The sequence below is a fragment of the Mirounga angustirostris genome, unplaced genomic scaffold, assembly GCF_029215605.1.
Source record: "Mirounga angustirostris isolate CCGP_5_RB_7025 unplaced genomic scaffold, mMirAng1.0.hap1 SCAF_4, whole genome shotgun sequence".
In the NCBI taxonomy this organism is placed as follows: domain Eukaryota; kingdom Metazoa; phylum Chordata; class Mammalia; order Carnivora; family Phocidae; genus Mirounga; species Mirounga angustirostris.
In genome coordinates, this window is record NW_026991712.1 from 33,143,535 (window position 1) to 33,169,066 (window position 25,532).

The window sequence follows — 25,532 nt, forward strand, 5'->3', positions numbered from 1 at the left end:
GCTGCCATTACCACCTTCTAGTGGGTTTCTTCTGTAAGTTGTTACACACAAGGATGTCTCCATAGGGAAACTCATCCCTTTGCTAGCTCTGAATTTAGTGAACTTATTGAAGGATGAAAGCACACGGGGGTTTAAACTTGACTTTTGTATTAAAGTTTTAAACTACTTTAAAGATACTGTTTGGACACTTACCAGTGACAAATTCTGAATCTCAGATAAAAAGGTAATATTTAATAAGCACTCTGAATGGACCTGTTCTTTCATTTATGTTTTTCAATTCAAAAATCTTTTGCTTCACTTATCTGCCTAGAATGTAAACCTAATATAAAAATGTTGTGCTATTTCTGAATATGGTATAGACTCATTTATGAAATGATTTATTATATGTAATCAATCATAATCTAGGGAAAATAATATCTCCTAAGAACATATACAAATTCAGACTAAAACTCTGTATCTATGTCCTGCCTCCAATTCTAGCATTGTGAAGATGTGCAAAAACTATGATCACTGAATTTTAAAAAGTCTAGATCACATATTAAATTTAAAACAACATAAATAAAATAAATAAAAATAGCAGTCAGTATAATGACATCTACTTTGAAAAGAATGGTAGAACTATATACTATTATTAATAGACATTTAGTGGATACTTTGCTAGGCATGATGTCTATACTTGGGAGGATTACATTTAAGTGTATGGAGAATTTTTTATTCCAATGGAGCATGGGCGAAATGCTATGTTCCATTTTAATCAAATGGGACTGCTTATTAAGAATTAAGTGTATCATTTACTATATACAAAGATTAGACCAAGATAGAATTTTTTATACTCTTCTTATTGGTTGCACGACCTCTTAAAGAGTGGGGGTGAATTAAATAGGTCTTTTCTATTAGTCTCTTTAGTTCCTTTTACATTAATTCCTCATAGCTTCACTATCATATGCAAAAAAAAAAAACACCTTTTCTCAGTTTTTCTGGTGATTTAAAATTATTCCTGTTTCTTGGATGGTTTTCCTGTAATTTAATTTTTAAGCTAGTGGCATGTAAAAGAAATTAAATGAATTAATTTATTCAGTTAAATAGCATTAAGTTGATAAGATCTCTTCTGTATGATTGCCAAGCCATACTTTAACCAAAGAAGTCAGGCCATAAAATCAAGTAAATCAAATTCATCATATATTATACGTACCTAACTGAACAAAGATCACTAGCCCAGAACCACAGGTAACAACATTAAAATAGTCTCTGAGAAACCATATCTATCAAGTGTTAGAAAATGTGCCATTTTCTACATTGTAAGATGATAACCACTTACCATTGAATCTATAGATGGGAAGTTGTGGGGCTGCTAAAAGAGTAGGGAGCATATCAAACTATTTCAAGGACTCCCGTTGCTGACACATCAAATAGCCTCACTAAATTTTTTTGAATGAACGAATGAATAAAAAGAATATGGTTTCTCAATAAAGTTCTTGGTACTTCTTGTGCAGAATGGTAAATTCTCCTTGAAATGATTCCTTCTTTCTTAGGAAGGAATCTTAGAATTACTTGTAATGTTTAAAAATTCTACATAACAATAATATTCTACATTGGGGAGGTAGACTCATAGATTCAATGTTGGGGCCAAGTAGTTTATATAGTGAAGTTAATACTTATAGGATTCAATGATAAAATAAGTAAACAAAATTCATAAACTGTTAAGTAAAATGTAAGGGGCTATTATTATTACTTTTACTTAAAAAAAAAAAAAAAAAGCATGGGGAGCCTGGGTGGCTCAGTCAGTTAAGTGTTTGCCTTTGGCTCAGGTCTTGATCCCAGGGTCCTGGGATCGAGCCCCACATTGGGCTCTGTACTCAGCACAGAGTCTGCTTGCCCCTCTCCCTCAGCCCCCATCCTGCCCCACTTGTGTTCTCTCTCTCTCAAATAAATAAATTAATTAAAAAAAAAAAAAGCTACTCAGAGAATTGGAGAATAGTTGTTTAGAATATATCCAGGGACAAGGAAGCAAAAAAGAAAATAACATAAAAAAGAACTACAAGCATACAAAAAAGATGCTACAAAGACAAATCACTTAACTTATTTTGCTTATAGGAATGCCCCTTTCCTCCTCAATGACAATGCCCCATTGAAATTTATAATCCATGGCCAAACTAACGTCTCTGAGTCTCAGTGTTCACATGTGTAAAATGTTGAAAATAATAACTTCCTTGAAGAATTAGGAAACCAAAGGAATGTGGCACATGGGTGTTCAATAATTACTATTATTAATGTACTGTACCTGGTTATCAACTCCATAGCATATTACTAGAAAGTGTACTATAATAATGAGGAAACAATACACAGAGCAGTTAGGATTATAAACTCCAGAGCCAAATTATGGCTTTAGATCCTAGTTCAGGAACTTCCTAGCTGTGGGCTCTTTGCGTGTTGTTTTCACAGGTCCGCAGGAGGCACTGTTCCCAGCAGGTGAGGGACTGAGAGCTGTCACTGAGGCCCAAATCCATGTTTCACTCTCACTTTCTCAGGACACCCTTCTCTAACTCCTCAATTAAGTTTTCTTATAATTCTGATTGCACTCTGTACTTCGCCTTCCTAACACTAGTCAGTTATAATTACATAGTTGTTCCTATTAATATCTATCTCCATTAGACTGGAAGCTCTAAAAGGGTAGGGAGCATATCAAACTATTTCAAGGACTCCCGTTGCTGACACATCAAATAGCCTCACTAAATTTTTTTGAATGAACAAATGAATAAAAAGAATATGGTTTCTCAATAAAGTTCTTGGTACTTCTTGTGCAGAATGGCAATGTCCAGATGCACAGCAGAAGAATGAAGTGAGACTATGGAACTGGAAGGCAGAGGACATTTGAGTTAGTTATTGCACGATGTCTGAAAAGACCAAAAAGAAAAAAAAGACGAGCTTTAAAATCAGGCTAATTTAAAATCAGTTTCATTAGTCAAATTACACTTGTTCGTAGACCACCGATCTCTTTAGACAAGTTGTTCTCAATCAGTGTGATGGATTTGTTGTTGTGATGGATTTACTTTTCTTTATACATTAGAATGGGTCTCACAGTTATAATAACATATTCCTGAATAAGCTTACGAGAGTATGTTACCCACATGAACTTCATGTGTCCCTGTGGGTGTCTCAATAGAAAAAAAAAAAAAAATGTAGGAAGCACTGCTCCGGGACAGTGATTTCTAACTTTTACAACTCTACAGGGTATGTGGAATACCCTAAAAACACTTCAGGACTTTCAAGTCTGGTAGGAATACTGCAAGACAAGAAGAAAGTCAGGAAATCTTCTCTTGGCCATGTAGATGACCATAGCCCAGTAGAAAGACTGCTCATTTATGGGGAGCAATTCCTCTTTGGTTACCTGTAGATAGTTATGGCTTAATTTTGAAAACACTAGCTTCCTTATGAAACATTGTCTTGGCAACACAATAAGCCATATAGTGGAATAGAAATCTGTTTCAACTTCCCATGTGTAGATAGAGGATTTTCCTCTGGGATAGATCTGTGTAAGCCAAGGTTAAATGAATGTATTTTAAATTTTGAAAATTTTCATGTTATATATAAGCTTTCCCTGTCTCTTTAGGAATGGTATTTTATAAATTCAACAATTCTGGTTATAACTTAGGGAAGAATGATGAAAGTTTATCTGAAGCAAACTCAAGACCGAAGATTTGGTGTAAAAATTAAAAACTGAGAAATGAGTCTCTAATAATTTGTTTCATTTAAATATGGATTTTCAGGCACAGCTGGGTTTGAGTTCTAGCTTCACCACTTGCAAGGTATGTGACTGTGGCCAAGTATATGCAAATAATAATCTAGTATAGCCCAGAGTTGGGTGCGTAGGTTGTGTTGTGGACTGCCTGGGTTCATAGGCAACTCTATTGCCTACTACCAGGGAGACACTGACCGTGGGCAAGTTTCTGAATTTCTCTCTGCCTCAGTGTACTCTTTGTGAAATAGGGATAATAAAAAATACTGCCTCATAACGTTCTTGTGGGCCTAAAAGAGTAAATACAGTTAAGTTCTTTGAACAGCGTCTGGCTCATAATAAATACTGAAAGTTTTAGCTTCAGTTGTGATCATTCATCTACCCAATGTGATTTTCTAGTTTCTTGACTTGTTTACACTTCTGAGATTTTAAACCATTTAATTATAGAAAACAAGTGAAATGTCAATGTTCAAACAAAACTAGCAAGACATTAGTATGAAAATTAAAAGTTGTTTGCATAGGGAAGTATCCTTTAGTGATCTATAGCAAACTGAGATTGCAAACTGGGATTGCAACAATAAGCTAGAAGAAACCTGGATGGCTCTAACTAGTGAATTCTTTTGAAGACCACGTTCCAGACATTGTTCATCCTCCCATTTTCCAGCTCCCTGTCCCTCCAACTGGGAAAAATAGGGGGAAGCGTATCTACCTCGTCACGGAGCAGGTAGTTAGTTTCTTCTAAATCAGGGCTCCGTAAAGATATCCTGGTAAGAGGTCATTGATTGTCAATCAGGGCTCAGTGCAGATATCCTGATAAGAGGTCATTGATTGTCACAAAATAAAAGCAGAATAAACTCTATTACCATACAATACTAGAGTTAACATGATGATGATAACTAACGTACTCTGGATATACGTGTAAAGATGAACACGGTTTGCAAGTAGCATATCAATAAATTAATAAACACTATTTCAAATGTTGGGAACGCCATTATTCAGCAGTCAATTTTTACTCTGATTTACAAATTATGTTTTTTCCTGTTAGTTGTTAAATCTTACGAAAAGTTCTTCCTGAAGAAAACCTATGTTGTGTTATTCAAAACTTTATGAAGGTTTCGAAACCACTTGGCGAGAAGTTTAAAACAAAGAGTCCTCTTCCCCGTTTTTCTCTTCAGCTTACTTATCACGGGATCCCCTAACGCCAGAGACAGACAACCGACGGTCAGGTAGGTTGACAGCACTGTGCGGTGTGAACAGTTTCCAGAGTCCAGAGTCCAAACCCCCCTTCAGTACGGTCAACCTCTGACCTGTCCATTGTATCACCCCTTCCCCTCATCTGGATCTTGAGTTTACACAAGCGGGGATTCGCTGCTGCCTCCCCCTTTAATTTTTGAGTACTTCTGTCCTCGAGGCCAAATGTTAATACCGAGATCACGGGACTAAACAAAAACACAGCGGGGTGCCCCCGACGGCTGCTGCCTTGCCTCCCCCAGACTGCATCCCTACTCAACTTGCAAGCCCTTGAGAATGAACTTCACTAGGAAAGCTGTCTCCCAAGTCAGCGCTGGTGGAGCTCTCGGAATAAACCAATAAAACGGAACTTGGCAGCTCAGCCGGCGCGCCTGGGGGTCTCTCAACCCCGCGCAGTGCCCGAGAGCCGAGCGGGGCTAGGGACGCTGCTCCTGGGAGTGCTCGCTCCCCTGCCAACCCTCCACCCACCGAGATGCCAGGGGGTGAACGGACAGCAATGCCAACTACAGACAGCCTCACCTCCTTCTTCCTCCTCCAGGGAGTTCATGCAGGGAAAGTAGCCGGCCAGTGCCTCGAAGGAGGCAGAGAGGCTGCTCCGGCTCTGGGAGCGCTGCATGGCGCGCCCCGCAGCGCCGGCGCCCCCCAAGCCCTGCCGGCCCATCTTGGACGAAGAGCCACTCTTCCCGCGGTACAGGATACGAGGCGTCTTGGCGGCTGGGGCGCGGCGATCGCAGCGCTTCGCGGGCCAGGACGGTGCGACGGGACCCCTGGGGTTCTGGCCCCGGCCTCGCCGACCCGGTCCGGACGGGACGTGGCTCTCCCGGCGGCCGGGTCCTCCACTTTGTTGGGGAGGGGCCACGAGGAGGGGGTCGAGACGGGGGCGGGCGGAGACGCGGCTGCTGGCGGCGAAAGTCCGAGGTCTCGCCGGGAGGGAGCTGAGGATCCCGGAGGCAGTGGCTGCGGAGTCTCGCCGCCCTCCCCTCGCCGGGAGATGCTGCTGATGCTGTGGTCCCCGCCAATCAGCAGTCGCAGGGGGAGGTGGTGGCGGTGGGCCGGCGGCTTCGGAGCCGCGCGCCCTGGCTTCTGGGCAGCTCGGACCCAGAGCAACCCCTGCGAGCTCCTCTTCTTCCCGCCGCGTGCTTAGGACCAGAGGGTGTTAGTTACACGCACTACGTTAGGCATCGCAGACCGGTAATGTATCGGGAAATTTTGGGTTGTCACTTTCCCTTTCCTCAGTTTCACTTAATTTGTTAACGCTCCTCAAGCACTGACAGGAAATACTGAAATTTTCTCCAAATCCTAACACAAGGCTCCCCAATTTTTAATAGATTCCACGGAAGCCTAGAATTAAAGCTTTCTCATTTACCGTCTGTCTTTAAAAAAAAAAATTCAACAGAGGAGAAAAAGGTTAAAAAGAAACCAAGAGCCTGAAAAAGCACCCACACTAAAAAAGTACTTTCTTGCTTATCAACTTTGCTTTAATTTCAGGAATGTTTAATGCTTGCTTTCTCTGAATTAAATAATCTGCTACCTAATGTTGCTAAGAATGACAATAAACACTGGAAGGCTTTAAACATCTAAATAAAAGATAGCATCCTCTTAAGTTGGACACAACACAAACATACTAGAAACAAAACAGTTTATAAGTGACATAACATGTCGCATTCTGGAAACTGCAAATCCCTATCCCAGGATATGAAGCAATCATAATTCCATTTTAATAGGAGTCAGAAGACTGCCCCACTTTTCATGGTTTACACAAGTCCCTCAACCTCTTAGTTTCTTTAGCTAGGGGGGTGGGAAGGTAGGGTACAATGATTCCAGTCCTAACCATGTCACAGCTTGATTCTTGGGTACGTGTAAGGGAGCTCTATTTTTTCATACAATAAATATTTCCTAAGTAATATATATGTACAAATTCTTTGCTTGATGTACTGGGAGATTCAAACGCTCATTCAATTAAATCTACTTGAGCTCCTCGTATATGCTGGGTACCTTTGCAAACACTTAGGACACAACAATAATCAGAGCAGATAAAAATCTCTGCTCTAGTGGAGCTTGCATTCTAGTAGTGGGGACAGACACCATAAATCAGTAAAGTACACAGCGTTAAAAGGGTTAGGATAAATGCAAATGGCAAAAAATTAAGAGAGATGGGGCAGTCTGCAATGTAAAAAAAAAAAAAAAGGTCTGTTAGAGTGGGCCTCATCGACCAGGTGACATTTCAACAGAGGTGTGAAGATGTTGAGGAAGTTAGCCATTCGGGTATGTGAGGAGGAGAATGAGTTTGAGGCAAAGAGAACCTCCAGTGGGAAGGTTTGAGGTGTGTCCTGGACCAGCAGAAAGGGCTAGCGTGGCTGCAGTGGGATGAGTGAGAGGGAAGGAAAGGAGGTCAGAGAGATAAGAGGCAGAGGAACAGATTACCAGGGCCTTCTAGGGATGTTAATGACTCTGGCCATTGGACACTGCAATTTAGAAGGTATTAAAAAAATGCATTCAGGTAAATCATCCTTTCAAATCTTTCTAAAAATTAGGAAACTTTCAGTACAAATAAGCATGCCATCACATAACTTTTGGTTGCTTAGATTTAGGATTATCCAGGTTTCTTGCTTCAGTTTTTCTGAAGGCTTTAGTCTTTTCTCATTATTATTCCTACAACTCCTTAGTTCAATTTCCTGTTCTTTATTCACTTTTGTAACATATCAGCATTTCAATAGAACATTGATAAAGCCAGGAACTCTAAGAGCACTTTTTCATACCATATTGCTTTTTGTTCAGAGAACAAAGACGTTTTTATTAAATGAAATTTTCACCATAAGAATAAAGACAATCAGAATTTTGCAAACTGAAAAAAACTATTTAAAGTCATCTAATATATTTTTTTAAACTGTGGGTCACAAATTTCTAGTGAGTCCTGAAAATCAGTTATTAAGTTTTGATCAGCATTCCAAAAAATAAAGTGAAACAAAACATTAGCGGCTAGCCCATGTAGTTACTGCATCAATTGCAGTATTGTTTTAGGAATACATCTGTATGTATGGGAACAAGTGTGTGTGCGTGCACATGTGTGTATTGTGTTGTGGTCAGGAGGAAAGAATCAAGGAAGAGGGACTGAGTGGGGAAATCCTAGGAAAATAAATTGGCCAGGTGTGGAAACTTTTATTTTGGCATCCAGGGACATCAGAATGATAGCTGAAAGTCACTTTGAAAGGGAATACCTTGGGTTTCTACTAGAGATTGCCGGGGGATAGGGAATATAAAACCTGAAACGGTGGTCATGTCTGAGTTGCTTGGGCCCTGCCTTCTCTGTGTTAATGACCTGGCTTTCTGCACCACGAAGAAGTTAGTCTAGAATAGTCTAGATGAAGCTATTTCTATAGGACCATCATTTCTCTCTTGTAGTTTTAGAACATGGTTGTCCTGGGAAGCTGATATTTTCCCCTATAGTTAGAAGCTTAGAGATACAGAGAAGTGACAGAAGAATGGCATAAGAAGTAGGGAGAACTCAAGAAGAAAGAAGAAAATCACCTTATTTCAAGGAAGAAAGCTTTAAGAAAATAGCAGAATGTTGGCACATGGCATTCAAGAGACAAAGTACAATAATAGCTAGAGACCTCTAGTCCTGAATGATACCTTGTGGCATACACTGAACTTTTGAGAACATTTATAATTCTACTTTTTTTTGTCCTATGCTCAATTGCTTGCCTATGTATAATAAATCTTGTATAAATAATATTTCTGGCTTATATATTTTCAGCAAATTGATTATTTCTTATTCCATTCTGATATAAGTACTACTGCCCCCAAAGGAACTAAAAAATTTATGTAAAAAATAAACCACCGATAAAAATTCACACATGTCATTCCTCCATACCGTATTCTACATATTCAAATGGCTTTGGATATAGTTCTCAAATGATGTGCCATTAGGTAGTTTCATTATATAAAACTAAGTATAACTCCAGAATCATTATAATCCAGTATTTGGATTATTTATAACTTTCTTATTCAACCAAAGATAATCAGAGGAAAACGTGAGTCACAAATATACACAATAAATTACCTCCTAAAAGCACAATGTGGTCTTGAAAATAGATTCTACCACTAAATATGAAAGTCATCTTTTTGAAGAAAAGATATATAAGTATAGCAGCCATATACTATTATAGCATTCTATTTGTTGAATATCACACCAATTATGCCCCTTAATTCTTACGTCAACCCTGAAAATGTCATCATTACTTCTTCTTTATAGATGAGTTAGAAAAGACTCAATAATATTAAGTGATTTGCTTAATTAGAAGGTGGCAGAGCAAGACTCCAATTCAGAGGCTCTGATTTCAGGTTCAATGCCCTGTATACCACATCACAGGTGTCTCATACCATGTATACTTACACAGAAATAGATGATAGATATAGTATGAATTGTACAGTAAATTATTTGATTTAAGAGAAAAGAAATATTGAAAACATATCCTTAAAACCATATTGTTTATTCTGACTATATATCAATTTTAAATCTATATTTGCTTTTTTTTTTTATCAAATCATAGCCACAATTATAACAGGTCTAGAATACATGTCATTTATGTCTCTTTTTTTTAACCATTTCTCAAAAAAAAAAATCACCAAAATTTTAAACTATGTTAGTTTATTCCTGAAATAGAGACTTGGTCACTTAAGTGGATATATAAAACAGTTATTACGTGAAGTAGCTGTATAGTGTCTAGACTGCAGATTAGTTCAATCAGGAACATAGTTATCTAATAAAGGGAAGGGAAGAAAAGGAAGTAAGTCCCTGAGAGAAGTAGTGGAGAAAACAGGTAGCAAGGCCCAGAGGTAGATATGCTAAAAAGAAACAGAAAAAGTACTCCTCTGGCTACTCTATCACCATGCAGTGTTTTCCAGCCAATCCAGAAATGGCTCGTTGCTAGAAGAGACAGAAATTGCTCAGGATAGGTCACGGAGCACGCTGCAGACTGAACTAACCTCCTGATATACATTTGCTTTAGGTAACATGGAGATTCATTCCTACCTCAGGCTTCACAATTGATGTCAATTACTTTGCCACCGTGAACCAATCCTCCTTACAGCAATGATTCTTTGCTAAATAAAAACATTTATGGATATATTTTTTTAATTCAAAACCAACTCTCAGAATCCTAAAATATATATTCTTTTTTCTGTCACAAAATAACTTCGCATTTAAGTCATGAGAGACCAAATCCATGTAGTCAACATTTTCTACTAACTTCAGATTCCCAGAAGTATTTAATAGTCTTGGGCAATTAGCCTTGACTTGCATATGAAATCTAAAATATACAGTCTCTTCTCCCATCCCCAGCTTCATGTCAATATAGTACAAAAAAATTTTAAGCTTTTGTGATTTTTCAGTTTTTCAACGTAGTTTTGGTGTCTACTCAGCATACTTACAAAGTGAATAGCAGATGGTACACTTTAGCAGCTGGTCAACCTGAAACTTTCACAACAGATTGATGAAGTCAAGGGATGTTTAGAGTACAAGAAGATAAAAAAGAAACATTAAATGATCAGCATTTTCGTTATTCTGTAATGAGATTTAGGATAATATTTGCCTTTATCTTATGACAAACTATAAAGAGTGACATTTACCAAAACTTGTTTAGGGCCAGGAAAAAGAGAGGTACATGAAAATGTCCATGGAAGTAAGCAAATTGATTTCTTGATTAGTCCAAAAAGCAGTAATAAGAGTTGACCTAGGAATGAAGAAAAAAACCTCTAAAGATCAACGTTATGAGTCATAAAAGCAGAATATCTAGATGATATAGGGTAAGAACAAAATTTGGATTCTAATATTACCTACAGCCCTTTATGTATAATAATAATGATGATAATAGTTGGTGTTATATGTTCTTCAAAAGCATTACCTCATTTAATGCTCATAAACACTCTATAAGGTAGCTACTCTCATTATTCTCATTTCACAGACAAGAAAAGCAATGTACACTAATTCAATAAATATATGTTAAGTGCCTACCGTGCGCCAGACACTATTCTAGTTACTGGGGATATAGCACTGAACAAAAATGGACAATGAGCCTCACATGCAACTCGCATTCTAATGGAATAATCTAACACTTATATGCCACTTACGATACGGCAGGCCTTTTTCTGAACAACTTTACATAGCACATCAACTCACTTAATAAACGCACAACCCTCTGAGAGATATACGATTATTCATATCTTCATTTTATAAATGAGGAAACTGAAAAGAAAATAAATGAGAAAACTGAGAGACGCGAGTCAATCTCCTGCCCAAGGTCACTCAGGTTATTAAGAAATGAAACCAGAATTTAAACCCACGAAGTTTGATGCACATTCTTATAATTTGTCTGATATCACAAGTAGCAAATCCAGGATTTGAATCCAGGTCTTCTGACTCCATAATCTATACTATTTTTAAAAAATATTTATTTATTTTAAAGAGAGAGAGAGAGGGGTGAGGGGCAGAGGGAGAGAATCTCAAGCAGACTCCCTGCTGAGTAAGGAGTCCCACGCGGGGCTTGATCTCACCACCCAGGAGATCACAACCTGAGCCAAAACCAAGAGTCCACATTCAACCGACTGCACCACCCAGGTGCCCCTACAATCCATACTATTAACTGCTAAATAACATGGCTTAAGAGAACCTTCGGATATCAATATTAGACAACGGGGCTGCCAATATGAACTGTTTTTCCATCCATAACAAAGAACTTCTAGCACAGTAGTTCTGGCTCATTATATGTAAATCTTCATTTAGCTATCACCAGGAATCCAAAACTCTTACTAAATGTCCTCAACAATTTTAGGAGTCAGTGTACAGGGATGACTTCAGACAGAATTCAGCCTCAGAGAAAATAGGAAATACACTTTCATGAGATTTGTAACTTATTGGTATTTGGCCACCCCTCAAAGTATACCTCCCAGAATAAAATGGAGTCAATCATAAGCTAAGCAGTTTGGATAGATAATACCAAAATTTAGGAAAAAAATGCTCATGCCTTCTATATACTTTCTATAGACCATCATGTGAAATGCCATTTTCAAAGAAAAACTAAAATATTCATATAAAAAGGAAACACTTTATTTCACTGATAAGGTTAAACACGATCCAATGATAAGTTAGACACTGATAGGTAAACTACAAAGAGTGACATTTACCAAAACTTGTTTAGGGCCTGGAAAAAGAGAGGTACATGAAATGCCATTATGTTTCAGTCATTCAGACAGTTTCTCTCTAATGTGTGATGGCCTTCCACTTCCCTTCATTTTCTCATTCATTCAGATATTTACTGGGCACCATAGGCAAGACTCTTTTCTAGGATCTTTGGGTAAGAATTACACCAGACATGTGTTTGCCTCTCAAGATGCACAGAGTCTGGTAGTAGGGGACGGAGAGGATAACACAGACGAGAAAAACAAATAAATGCAATATAGTGGAATAGGGAGTAGATTTATGACAGGTTCTAGGCACTCTGGTGATATACAACAGGGAGTGACAACTCTACTTAGATGGGCCAAAGAAGCCTTCACAGAAGAAGAGACAACTGAGCTGCATTTTGAAGGCTGTCTGGTAGGCAGGAAATGGGATGAATGACATTGAAAACAGAAGTCTCTCTACCCTGACCATAATAACTACTATATCTACCTCTTTTGGATCTTTGAAAATGGGTAACAGTTAGGGCCTCTCTCTTTCTAGTCCTTTAGGGTGGTGGTAGGGGCAAAGATGGTTTCCAAGTTTGAGAAACTCCCTGCTCCTTCTGTCTACTGTTCTACTATTCCAAGCCATGCTCTGGTTCTGTGAGAAATTTATACAAAGTCTTTATTTTTTATTTTTATTTTTTTAAAGATTTTATTTATTTATTTGCGAGAGAGAGAATGAGAGACAGCACGAGAGGGAGGAGGGTCAGAGGGAGAAGCAGACTCCCGCCGAGCAGGGAGCCCGATGCGGGACTCGATCCCGGGACTCCGGGATCATGACCTGAGCCGAAGGCAGTCGCTTAACCGACTGAGCCACCCAGGCGCCCTATACAAAGTCTTTATAGTACTGTTAGAAGAACATTTTCAAACATTTGAGAGAAGACAGAAGTATTTCTTCTATTGTAACTCCCTTGGAATTCTAGAAGAACATCACCTAGCAACGTCTCCTATCATGATGAAATCAAAAGCACTGTAAGATTCTGTGAACATAAACATTTGCATAAATATACAGCAAGATCTAAAAATTATGAACTATGAGGGCAGCATTTTACAGCTTCCCTGGGTGAGGGATAATAAAACTTTATATTTTAATAAATCTTACATTATATCTGAATAAATACTAAAAGATGCTTTTCAAGGACAGTGACCTTAAAAATGTAATTGTTACCCATTTTATCACAATTCAACATAACTGCAATTTTATTTTATTTTATTTTTAAAGATTTTATTTATTCATTTATTTGACACAGAGAGAGAGACAGCGAGAGAAGGAACACAAGCGGGGGGGTGGGAGAGGGAGAAGCAGGCTTCCCGCGGAGCAGGGAGTCCGATGCGGGGCTTGATCCCGGGACCCTGGGATCATGACCTGAGCTGAAGGCAGAAGCTTAACAAACTGAGCCATCCAGGCGCCCCCATAACTGCAATTTTATTTATTTTTTGTTTTTTAAAGATTTTATTTATTTGAGAGAGTGCACAAGTGGGGGGCAGAGGCAGAGGGAGAGGGAGCAGCAGACTCCCCTCTGAGCAGGGAGCCCAACGCGGGATTTGATCCCAGGATCCTGAGATCATGACCTGAGCCGAAGGCAGAAGCTTAACCAACTGAGCCACCCAGGTGCCCCTATAACTGCAATTTTAACACAGAATATAAAAAATTTTGTACTATTTTAAAATTCATTTTTAAAAATAGACTCATTTTTATTCTCAACTTCAGATTATAGATCAGGATCAGCTGACAAAGGGTATACTTTCTGCCTTCTATAGCCACTTAGAAGGTGCATGGGGCAGAACCTTACCATTCTGGAGTAAATCAAATAGCCATCACATGAGATGAACAGCCCCATCAACCTTCTAAGACACAGTCTGCTCCAGTCCTTGCAGAACTAGAGCTCACCTCCTTACTCTTAGATCTGAACCCTACCCCCATCTTCAGTTTCATCGCAACTTTACTCTCAATCTCACTTCATTGCTCTGGTCCTACGCTCACCTGGGGTTTGTCAAACCATCAAGTCTCCTCTGCTTCACTGCCTTGTGGATGAACTTTTGACCTGAATGACCAGAGGGAAATGCCCCCCAAAACTGAAGTTCCCCTTGTCTCTGCACATTCCATCACTTTTAATACAACTTTTTGTCTTAAGAGAGAGAAAGATGGTATTTTTTTCCATGATGGAATCCATTAAGAAAAATGTAAAACATTGGAAACTAAATAATCCTATGAGAATCTATTATCAATATGTATTTCTTAATATAATGACCACAGTGACTATAAGAAAACTCTTCCAATTATAAATGATTCCTATAATATTCTCTGTATGTGCGCATTTTATGAGACTGACGCGCTGCCTACTGCACTAAAGAGGCAGGTTGTATGTGCCAATTTTAAAAGTTTATGCCAATGATGCAATTATTAACACGTCAACAATAGTGTAACATATTATAGGGATTAAAATCTTTTCTAGCACCTACACTAGGCATTTCTCATGGTTTAATTTTTCTCATGTTTCTAGATATTGGATCTAATGCGTAATAATTGTTTTATACAGTAACTTTCTCTCAAGTATTTTTGACAAACCTATATATTCATCTCTAAAACATATAAAACATGGAACCTGTTAGTTTAAGCCCCATTTCATATTTGCTAAAGTATAAGGAAGATAAAAGGCTACACATCCATTAGTAGTAGGATCTGGTGAAGCCGAGATATACTGTGGGTTTATAACCTTTTTGTGGGTGTTATACTCAACTAATGAATCCTTGAACACTACATCAAAAACTAATGATGTACTATATGCTGGCTAATTGAACATAATAATAAAAAAATAAAACCTTTTTGCATTTCTGTATATTGAATAATTATTTGCAAAAATATATGTGAAGGGCCCATGAATATAAGCCTGTGAAAAAGTAATCTATTGAAAGTGTTTAACAAAGAGAACTGATTGTTAGCTTAGTAGAACTAATGTTCCATTCAACGATTGTTTATTCAATACTTTAAGCAAATATTTATTGAATGCCACCATGTCCATGTACAGTGCTAAGCAGAAGTAGTATATAGTAGTGGGGCGCCTGGGTGGCTCAGTCGGTTGGGTGTCTGCTTTCAGCTTGGGTCATCATCCCAGGGTCCTGGGATCGAGGCCCACATCGGGCCCCCTGCTTCTCCCTCTCCCTCTGCTGCTCCTCTTGTTTGTGCTCTCTCTCTCTCTCCCCCTCTCTCTCAAGTAAATAAATAAATCTTTTAAAAAAAGATTAAAAAGTAGTATATAGTATCATTTATTAAATAACTGACCATTAGTTAAATCTGTTACTTTCATTTGATTATTATTTGAACTAATAAGTGTAGAAAAGCTAAGGAAACAGATCAAGTAATGCTATGTAATTAAAAATAAAGATATAATAGACCAGAATGTATTTAGAACACGTGTATGAAGCTCAAACGCATTTAAGATATCAGCACCAAAGCAAAATAAAGACAGCTAAGTATTCCTATTTTGACCATAATAATGCCTTTCAAATCATGGGACATTAATTTTAAAAATTGTAGGACTATCACATTCTAACACATAATTTTGGAAAAGTACAGTATTCAACAGGAAAATAGAACCAATGGGGAAAATCAGGAGATAGATAACTTTGGTTATCTCACACACACACACACACACGAACAGTATATCGCACAGCACAGTAAGGGAGTAAACGAATCAAGAGTGTGGGAGGGGACAGTCAGGGTGCTCCTTGGCAAGATGGTGATATCTGAACAAAATCTTAGATAGTTCTCTTCTCCCTCTGAGCCTATTGCCTTCCCTTCCTTTATTAAATTACCACCTTCTTCCTACAGATCTATTTAGTAACTATAATGTGTGAGGTGCCATAATAGGTTCTGGAGACTCTAAGGTCCAGGATATACTATTTCCATGACTAGCTCACAGTCTAGTGGGAGCAGAACCATGAAACAGAAATCCCTACACATTGAGTGTTATAATCAAGGTGTGGATACAAATCAGAATTGGAAGGTGGCTGTTCTTGAACTCTAAGAAAACATGGTCTCGTTCTCCCAAGATTTCTAATTCTTGCTCTTCATCAGTTCTTTGTTGTTCAAATGTGGAGTCTAGAAGTGTAGTTATCCTAATTCTCTTGAAAAGACTTCTACAAATGTTCAGATATTTGAAGCTTTCTAACTACTCCATTTTGCTTCTGTAATAGTTTTATGATCTGTTTTTAAGAAAGCATCTTGTCCTCTTGACTATACTAAATCTGAAAACCATTATTTTTCTTTTCAGTTTCACTTAAATGTTCTGTACTTAGCTTGTCTTATCAAGTTCATGGAATTTCAGGCCCATTTAAAAATCTTTTAATCGAACAGCACCTCTTCCTCATTTTTTCTTTCTATAATACCTGTTTGTATTGAGGAAGATAAACTATTTCTTGATATTTCAGTCCCAAATCTGATCCTTCTAAGTCTTGGTTTTCCCTCAAATTTCAGATTTTCCCTGCCTGTGGTACACAGTTCCTGTTATTTTCTCCAACAGATCACTGAGTGCCTTTCTCCATTGTGGCTTTTCTTGTTACAAAATACTGATATCCACCACAGAAAGTATTCTTCAGTTTTAAACAGACCCTTTTCTCCTTACTTCTCATATTTCAGCTTAAAGAGAACTATGTAAAGGTCAGTCAATTCCCACCACACATATTTTCTGAAGTCTCATGAAATATATGGTATCTCTGGCCAGGAATTCTTCATAGCAGTATCATAATTCAGTGATTATTTAACTTGCCCAACAAGGCTTTAAAACTTACACCTGCCTCCCTGAAGAACCTGTGACTCATTTATGCAGTGAGCTGTTATTACTGGCGAGAATGCATCATATCACTTTGTTGAAAATAGTGGGGGTGGATGTAGGACCTCAGGATCACGATACAGGAAGTCAAACATTATTATCATTACTTAATATTTAACAATTTAATAAGATTACTATCTTATTTGATTTCGTCTACATAGCCATTAGGAATACATTAGATTGGATTTTATAATTTAAAAATTTATTTTTAATTTCACCTCTCTTGTCCCCTTCAATAAAACCTGCCAGGTCCCAGTTGCTAGCTCTGCAGGTAGACAAAGAGCTTGGTTATCCATGAGGGAAAGATGGGCTGGGTCCAGTGGAATTGGCTCAGCTCTTCTTCCTCTTCAGACATGAGAAACTATGTAAAATAGAGCCCCATCTCTTCTTTTGGGTCCTTTGCAGACATTTCAAGTCTTGTATGTCAAAAGGAAGTCTGTTTTTAATTCTGAGGCTATCATTAACTAGATATCTTTTTAACGGATGTGTGATTTCAGGCAAGTCACTGAATTTTTCTCTTTTTTAAAAATATTTTATTCATTTATTTGACAGAGAGAGACACAGTGAGAGAGGGAACACAAGCAGGAAGAGTGGGAGAGGGAGAAGCAGGCTTCCTGCGGAGCAGGGAGCCCGATGCAGGGCTTGATTCTAGGACCCTGAGATCATGACCTGAGCCAAAGGCAGACGCCTAACAACTGAGCCACCCAGGTGCCCCAAGTCACTTAATTTCTCTGTCCCTTGATTTCTTTTCTAAAAAGCGGTCAGATAGCTTCTCTCTACTGTCTACACAAGTCAATGAGATCCCTCCAGCTTTAACAGTTTGCAGTTTTAAACTTTCTGCTTGGTTCCTAATAGCACGAAGACAGTTCCCATTCTCCATCCCCCCTAGAAAGGGACAGGAATGCATGTAATGGCTGGAAGCTAGGCCTCCTTACTTGTTTGAAGGAGCATCCTTCAAACAGCCTGGTCAGATGTTTGCTTATCTTTACCCAGGAGACAGGAAGACAAAGTGGTTAATGGTGTGAACTCTGGAATTAGGCTAGAGTATATACCTCCGAGCCCTTCCACTTCACAGCTGTAGGACCTTGGGCAATTGCTTTAATTCTCTATGCCTCAGTTTTCTCACCTGGAAATGGGAGAATAGAACAGTAATGGCCTCAGAGGGTGTTGTGAGAATTACCTCCTTTCATAGTGAGTATAAAGCTCACAAATTCCAAATCATCAGCCCCTTATCCTCCTTTCCCCAATTAAAATATCACTCTCCAAGTATTAGTAATCTCTGGCTGGTTTAGGACAGAAATAAACTGGTGAAATGGACTCATCTTTCACAGATATTTTTATTTTGAAACACTATCCTTAATTGGTGAAATTTTAGGCAGTGTTAAAAGTGATTTTTAAAACTTTGTAGATACACTTATGGAGGCTTTATAATTTGGAACTGGAAAATCTTCTCCCACGCACACATGCCTTTCCTAAGATTCTTCTCTGGGCTCAGTTCTGAGTTCAAGCTTTGGTATTTTGGTTTTTTCCCAAAAAAATGAACACAGATTTGTTAAAATGGCCAAGTAACTTTTTTTTTTCAAATTAGGTGCTCTAGAAGTGGACATTGAGGGGTTAAAGACAATTTTTTAGTCAGTATGTTAGAGAACTATCTGCACGTATATTTTAATATATTAAAATTTAATTAATACTACCCAGAGAAATTTAACATCAGCCTTTGTGCAATGTTCCTCTGATGCAGATGAAGAATACTATACACAAATATTAGACCCTATATAATATCTATATAACAGTATCATGTTAAATAAGACAAGTCCTTGATTAAGTAAAACCAAGCTTGACAAAACAGCTATCTCAAGGTGATTAATTGCAGTTTTAGGATATAAGTTATCACCTAGTTTGCATTACTTCATGATTATAATGTGAATATTACAAAGATTATTAAAATGTAATATGGATTTACAAAAGTTCAGAATTTTCCCATAATGTTGTATATATAGGCAAATTTACGATATAGGATACCATATGCTATGTTTATGTATTTTTTGTTTTATTTAAATTCAAGTTAGTTAACATATAATGTATTATTAATTTTGGGGTCAAATTTAGAGATTCATCAGTTGCATATAACACTCATGCTCATTACATCAAGTTCCCTCCTTAATGCCCATCACCCAACTGTGTGAATAACTGCTTACAGGTTTTATTTTATTCGAGTGGCCAGACGGACTCAGGATAAGTTTATGTCCCCAAATTATTTTGCTATATTTTATCTAGTATTTTCTTGTGGGTGGAATGGGAGGCAGAGGGTCCTTCTATATCAACTACTTCTGCCATATTTTTTTTTTTAAGATTTTATTTATTTGCGAGAGAGGGAATGAGAGACAGAGAGCATTAGAAGGAGGAGGGTCAGAGGGAGAAGCAGACTCCCTGCCAAGCAGGGAGCCCGATGTGGGACTCGATCCCGGGACTCCGGGATCTTGACCTGAGCCGAAGGCAGACGCTTAACCAACTGAGCCACTGAGGCGCCCCAACTACTTCTGCCATATTGACTATGGAACAACTCTGTGGACATAGGAAGTGTCAATTTAAAATATTCCAACTATTGGCCTCACCTGTTCCCTTACTCAACTGAGAAGTAGCTATAGCGATTCTTTATATAAGTCACCAAAGCAAAAACTTGGAGTTTGAATGCTTCAGAAGTAGTTTCTAATGGACTAATTGCTTTACTTATTGCATTTATCAAAGTTAAAATTAGACAGCTTCTAGTTGCATGACAAATAATTCTTTTAAAACATGTTGAAAATTCAATTGCTTTCGCATGGTCTTAAGTTGTTCTCTTAAAGCCTATTTGATCATTTAAATAGATTTCTGCATTGGGGCAATACTATATAAGATATGATATAACTAATAGTTTAAGAAATTTCCTATTTAAAAAATCCTTTCCCACATTTTTTCTAATATAATTTTTTTCCTGCATATAATAATAGCCACACAATACATAATGAAATTTTGTGGTATTAAAAACTGTATGTAATTTTCTATTCCCCAAATTAATTTGTTTCTGATAAAAGAACCAGATAATTATGTTAAGCATGTTACTACTATAAATGTTCTCTAGTTTCTAGACTTGATAAACCATTTTGTATTTGAGGGATTGGGAAGAATGGCAATGTCTTTAGATCTGAAAATGTCTTGAGAAGGTGCTGGTAAAATCTCTGTAAACACAGTCTTACATGAAGACAATCGATTATATTTTTCTCCTAAATATTTGGGAAAGATGCTTCCTAATCTCCTGTACTTCCAGGGTGATGGAACTCTTAAAGTGAAGACACTATCCTTTACATTCCATTCCATACTTACTCCTAGTAAATCGAAGAAATTTTATTGTGAGTTGTACCTCTTACATATAATACCACTTCATAGATCCCATGGCTGAATAGCGTTCCCTCAAAATTCAGATGTTGAAGTGCCAAGACCTAGTTGCGTGTAACTGTAGTTGGAGATAAGGTCTTTGAAGAGGTGATTAAGTTAAAATGAGGCTGTAAGGGTGGCCCTAATCCGATAGGACTGGTATCATTATCAGAAGAAATGTGGACACACAAAGAGACACCAGGGATGCACAGAGAAAAGACCATTGTGAGTAGGCAACAAGAGTCAAGGAGAGAGAATGTCCAGCCTCCAGAACTGTAAGACAGTAAACGTCTGTCGTTTAAGCCCCTCCGTTCTGTCGTATTTTATTATGGTAGCCCTAGCAAAGTAATATAATATGCTTTGAGATAAATTAAATCTCCTATAATCTTCAGCATTTACAGTGCTTTCATAAGCTTTTAGCAGCCTTGTTTCTACAAGTAATTTATTTAGCGTTACTTAGATCTAGTCTAAATTTTTTAACATCTTGTTACAATTTTGCTGTCCCAATAGACCATATCTCTTTGTATAATAAAAATTAAGCTGTAAAGTGAATTTCCATAAATCAAATGGCATTTTCTAATTACTTCTCCTGTTTTAAAAACTGGTATTTCTACGGGGCACCTGGGTGGCTCAGCCATTAAGCGTCTGCCTTCGGCTCAGGTCATGATCCCAGGGTCCTGGGATCGAGCCCCACATCAGGCTCCCTGCTCAGCGGGAAGCCTGCTTCTCCCTCTCCCACTCCCCCTGCTTGTGTTCCCTCTCTCGCTCTCTCTCTCTGTCAAATAAATAAATAAAATCTTAAAAAAAACCCCAAAACCTGGTATTTCTACACCAATGGTGGATATTATGTGTCCAGTTTAAACAAAGGCAAAATTTTTATATAGTCTCTTAAAAGCACACTTGTCACTACATTTTTATATACATAAGTTGTCACTTTTCTCAAGGGCAGAAACAGTATTTTATTTATGATATTTGAATTCACAGGGTCTACCTGCCACAACGATCAGGGCCTAGCTCACTGATTTGCTTCTAAGGACACTAATTTATCTGAATAAATTCTAATAAAGGAGTTGCTCATTACCAATAGTCACACTCTAGTTCTTATTTCATTCATGCTTTTAAAGAAAAGATTTCAAAATTAAAACTGCTAATACCAGCTTCTGTGGTGAATGCAAATGAATTATCTGATGACTATTACTGTGAATTGTGGCTTTTAAAATTGATTTTTCTTCATTCACACTCTAAATCCTTACTTACAAATTACATTTTTTTGATATTTAAAAAGCTCTACAAAATGCAAGGACCAGTTATCCAATTCACTAAAGTAAATGGATGCCATGAACACATCTTTTATGCCTCCACTTATTAGGAAGCAAATAAAAAATGAACATATATTTCTCACTTTTATCATTTGAGGTGTTCAGTACTAGAAGCCTGGCTAATTTTTAAAGCACTGAATACATTAAAAACTAACTGTGTCATTTTCTAGCTACTTAATTAAATGTAATAGAAATGTAAAATCTTGCATTTCTAAATGTCCCAACCAATATCATCCATTTAAACCTGTGATATTGAATTCTTTATATCTTTCAATTGTTCATTTGCTTTCATGACCATCTTCTTCCCCTAGACATTGTGACATATGTTGAATTGAAGTGACATATGTTGAATTGTGACATATATTGAATTGAAGTGAGTTAAAGTTTATTTTGAGACTCTTTTGAGAATTTTGTGATAGCTCTGGAAGAATACAGAAACCCTAAGTGTTGTTACTAATTCTGTGTTAGGATGTACTGATCTACATAGCAATTTAAAATTCCCATAAATCTATTCATGCCTTCTTTCTGTTTTTAATTAGATTATTATTATTTTTTGGCAGTGACTTGTACAAATTCTTTATATATTTTGTATATTAATCCCTTATGGAATATATCAATTGTAAATATCCTCTCAAAGACATCCAGATGACCAACAGACACATGAAAAGGTGCTCAACATCACTCATCATCAGCGAAATGCAAATCAAAACCACGAGATATTATACCTGTCAGAATGGCTAAAATAAAAAACACAAGAAATAACAAATGTTGGTGAGGATACGGAGAAAAAGGAGCCCTTGTGCACTGCTGGTGGGAATGCAAGCTCATGTAGCCAGTATGAAAAACAGTATGGAGGTTCCTCAAAAAATTAAAAATAGAATATCACATGACCCAGCAATTCCACTACTGGATATTTACCCCAAAAAAACAAAAACACTAATTCAAAAAGATATATGCATCCTTATGTTTACTGCAGCATTATTTACAATAGCCAAGATATGCAAGCAACCCAATTGTCCATCCATAAATGAATGGATATATATAGATATAGATATATAATGAAATATTACTTAGCCATAAAAAAACTAATGAAATCTTGCCATTTCTACAACATGGATTGATCTATAGGGTATAGTGTTAAGTGAAATAAGTCAGTTAGAGAAAGACAAATGCTTTCACTCATATGTGGAACTTAAGAAACAAAACAAATGACTACAGAAAAAAAAGACCAAAAACCCAGACTCTTAAGTACAGAGGACAAACTGATGGTTATCAGAGAGGAGTGGGTGGGGGTTGGGTGAAATAGGTAAAGGGGATTAAAAGTATACCTATCGTGATGAGCACTGAGTGATGTATGGAGAATGTCGAATCATTATACTGTATACCCGAAACTAATCTAACACTGTATGTTAATTATACCTGAATAAAAAAAATGAAGCAATAAAAAATTCCCATAAATCTATGTATTTATGATCTAAACCTATCTCATATCTAAAGAAAAAAAAACAAAGCTAAAATATCTAATTATGTTCTAGAAGTTATTTCAGAAATCAACTTTTATGTTAGAATTACAACTTTGTTTCATTATACATTGGCATAGTTTTTAGATAAAAACAACTACTGATGCTGGTACCAACTCAGAGTTAAAAATATATATGGGGGGGCGCCTGGGTGGCTCAGTCGTTAAGCATCTGCCTTCAGCTCAGGTCATGATCCCAGGGTCCTGGGATCGAGCCCCGCATTGGGCTCCCACCTCAGTGGGAAGCCTGCTTCTCCCTCTTCCACTCCCCCTGCTTATGTTCCCTCTCTCGCTGTGTCTCTCTCTATCAAATAAATAAATAAAATCTTTAAAAAATACAAAAAATAAAAATATATATGGTACATATTTCTTTTTTGCAATTTCCAGTCCCCGTGCCCTGGCCCCAGGCCTCCTGACCTTATGTCTGGATTCTTTCACAATGTGTTCCTTGGCATTTCTGCCTCCAGTTCCTCCCCCTTTCAGTCCATTCTGGACATTTTTGCCAGATTCATTCTCCTAGAATAAATTTTTTTTTTTAATCAAGTCTCTTTCTAAGGAAAACAACAAACTCTCAGTGGGTTGATAGGACAAAATCTAATCTACCAATCTCTGAATTCAGGGCTTCCCACCAAAAGGCCTTCCCAATTTTATTCCCACTTTTCAAACACATCCAGCTTTAATCAAGCTTCGCTACTCTGTTCTCTGTTACTCAGCACACCTCTTTGCTTCTCATTTCTTATTTCCTTTCAGTTGAGTCATTAGTAGGGTCTGGAATGCATCTTCTTGTCCAAAGCCTCTTGTCTGCTGTGCCAGAGCTAACTCCTACCATGATTGTTCCTTTATCTTGAGGCTGGAAGCTATTGATTTCTCAGACCCTCAGTCTCTGGACCCTCAGAATCATGATATACCTCCTAGTCTGGTTATCAATATCGCCATTCCTATGTTATCTCTTGTCATTTCCTCCTATGTCCTTTGACCTGGTAGGACCCACATTCATCCCATCCCTATAGCACACTTTAGACTGCGAGTTCGGACCCCTTAACAAAGGGGCCCAGTTCTACAGCATCTCCGGAACTATCTGGTTCATGTTTCCCTCCTTCCAACCCTAGGTTTATGAATTCAAGGTCCCAGCAGCCTTGCAAGTACAAAGCCTGTTAAAGTCTGTGTGCTGGTCACAGAGCGCTCTTCCAGATCTCTGCTCATTGATATGCTGCCCATCCTTCAAGATTCAGCTTGAATTCCACCAGCTTCCTGAATCCACCATCGTCATGCCTTCCTCTTCCTGAAATCCCTTTATCTCCTTCACTCTTTGAGTGCTCGTTATTATTCTACATTATTGTTGAACTTCTCTTTTTCAGTTGCCGGCTGTACATCTTTACTTGAAAGTTCCAGAGGTATCAAACCCTCAAAATATCCCCAAATGCCTCCATCCTTGGCAAACATGCTCCTAATTCTGTACTCCCTCTCCTGGTAGGTGATATAGCACCAATGCCTTCATTCACTCAGCCACCCACTAGAAGAAACGGTGAGTCTTCTTTAACATTCTCTCTCTTCTTTACTCCCATTCATATCTGTAAATCACCAAGCCCTAACTCATACCTTCTAAATATCTATCAGACAGATTCTACTTCATCCCTAGTTCAGGACTTGATAATCGCTCACTTCCATCATTTAAAATATTCCTGATTTGTTGCTTTATTTTCAGTCTAAGTGCTTTCCAATCTATCCTTCATGAAACCAGATGATCTATTTAAAAAAGAAGTTAGTCCATGTCACTGTTTAAAAAACTTTTCAGTAGCTTCCCTTCCCTTGGCCTAAAGGGCAGGCCTGCTATCTATCTCTAGCTCTTGCTTCTCCCTGTCTCTTACTCCAAGCTCCAGCAACACTGGATTGTGTGAGCTGCCCTGCATATTCCAGGCTACTTCTTAGCACCCACATGTTTGTGAAGGTGGGGTACCTGGAACGCCTTCCTCTGTTTCTCTTCACCTAAACATTTTCTACGCATAGGGAACAACTCCTAATCTTAGGTTGGAGTGGATGCTCCTTCTTTAAGATTCCATGGTATCTGGAGTCTGTCTCTACTAGATAGTATTAAAAATTGTGTTCCCTGTGTTGTAATTATGTTCATTCACTGATACTTAACTATTCATCGAATATCTATGATAGGTCAGACACTTTTTGTGCCATGTACTGAAAGTTCAATAAATGACTTTTGCTAATAAATTAGTGAAAATGCC

General features: G+C 37.8%; 1 protein-coding gene across 3 annotated transcripts in view; it reads right to left on the reverse strand.

The window, feature by feature from the left end:
• RIMS2 (regulating synaptic membrane exocytosis 2) overlaps positions 1 to 25,532 on the reverse strand; it is a 581,950-nt gene that overhangs the window by 23,433 nt on the left and 532,985 nt on the right. Inside the window, exon 1 of one of the 3 annotated variants that reach the window (XM_045896118.3) lies at positions 5,507 to 5,787. The exons of the other annotated variants lie outside the window; for them this stretch is intronic. Within the exon in view, the coding sequence (XP_045752074.1) occupies positions 5,507 to 5,648 (142 nt within the window). The 5' untranslated portion in view covers positions 5,649 to 5,787. Of the gene's footprint in view, positions 1 to 5,506; positions 5,788 to 25,532 lie in introns of those variants that run through there. 3 annotated transcript variants of the gene reach the window in all.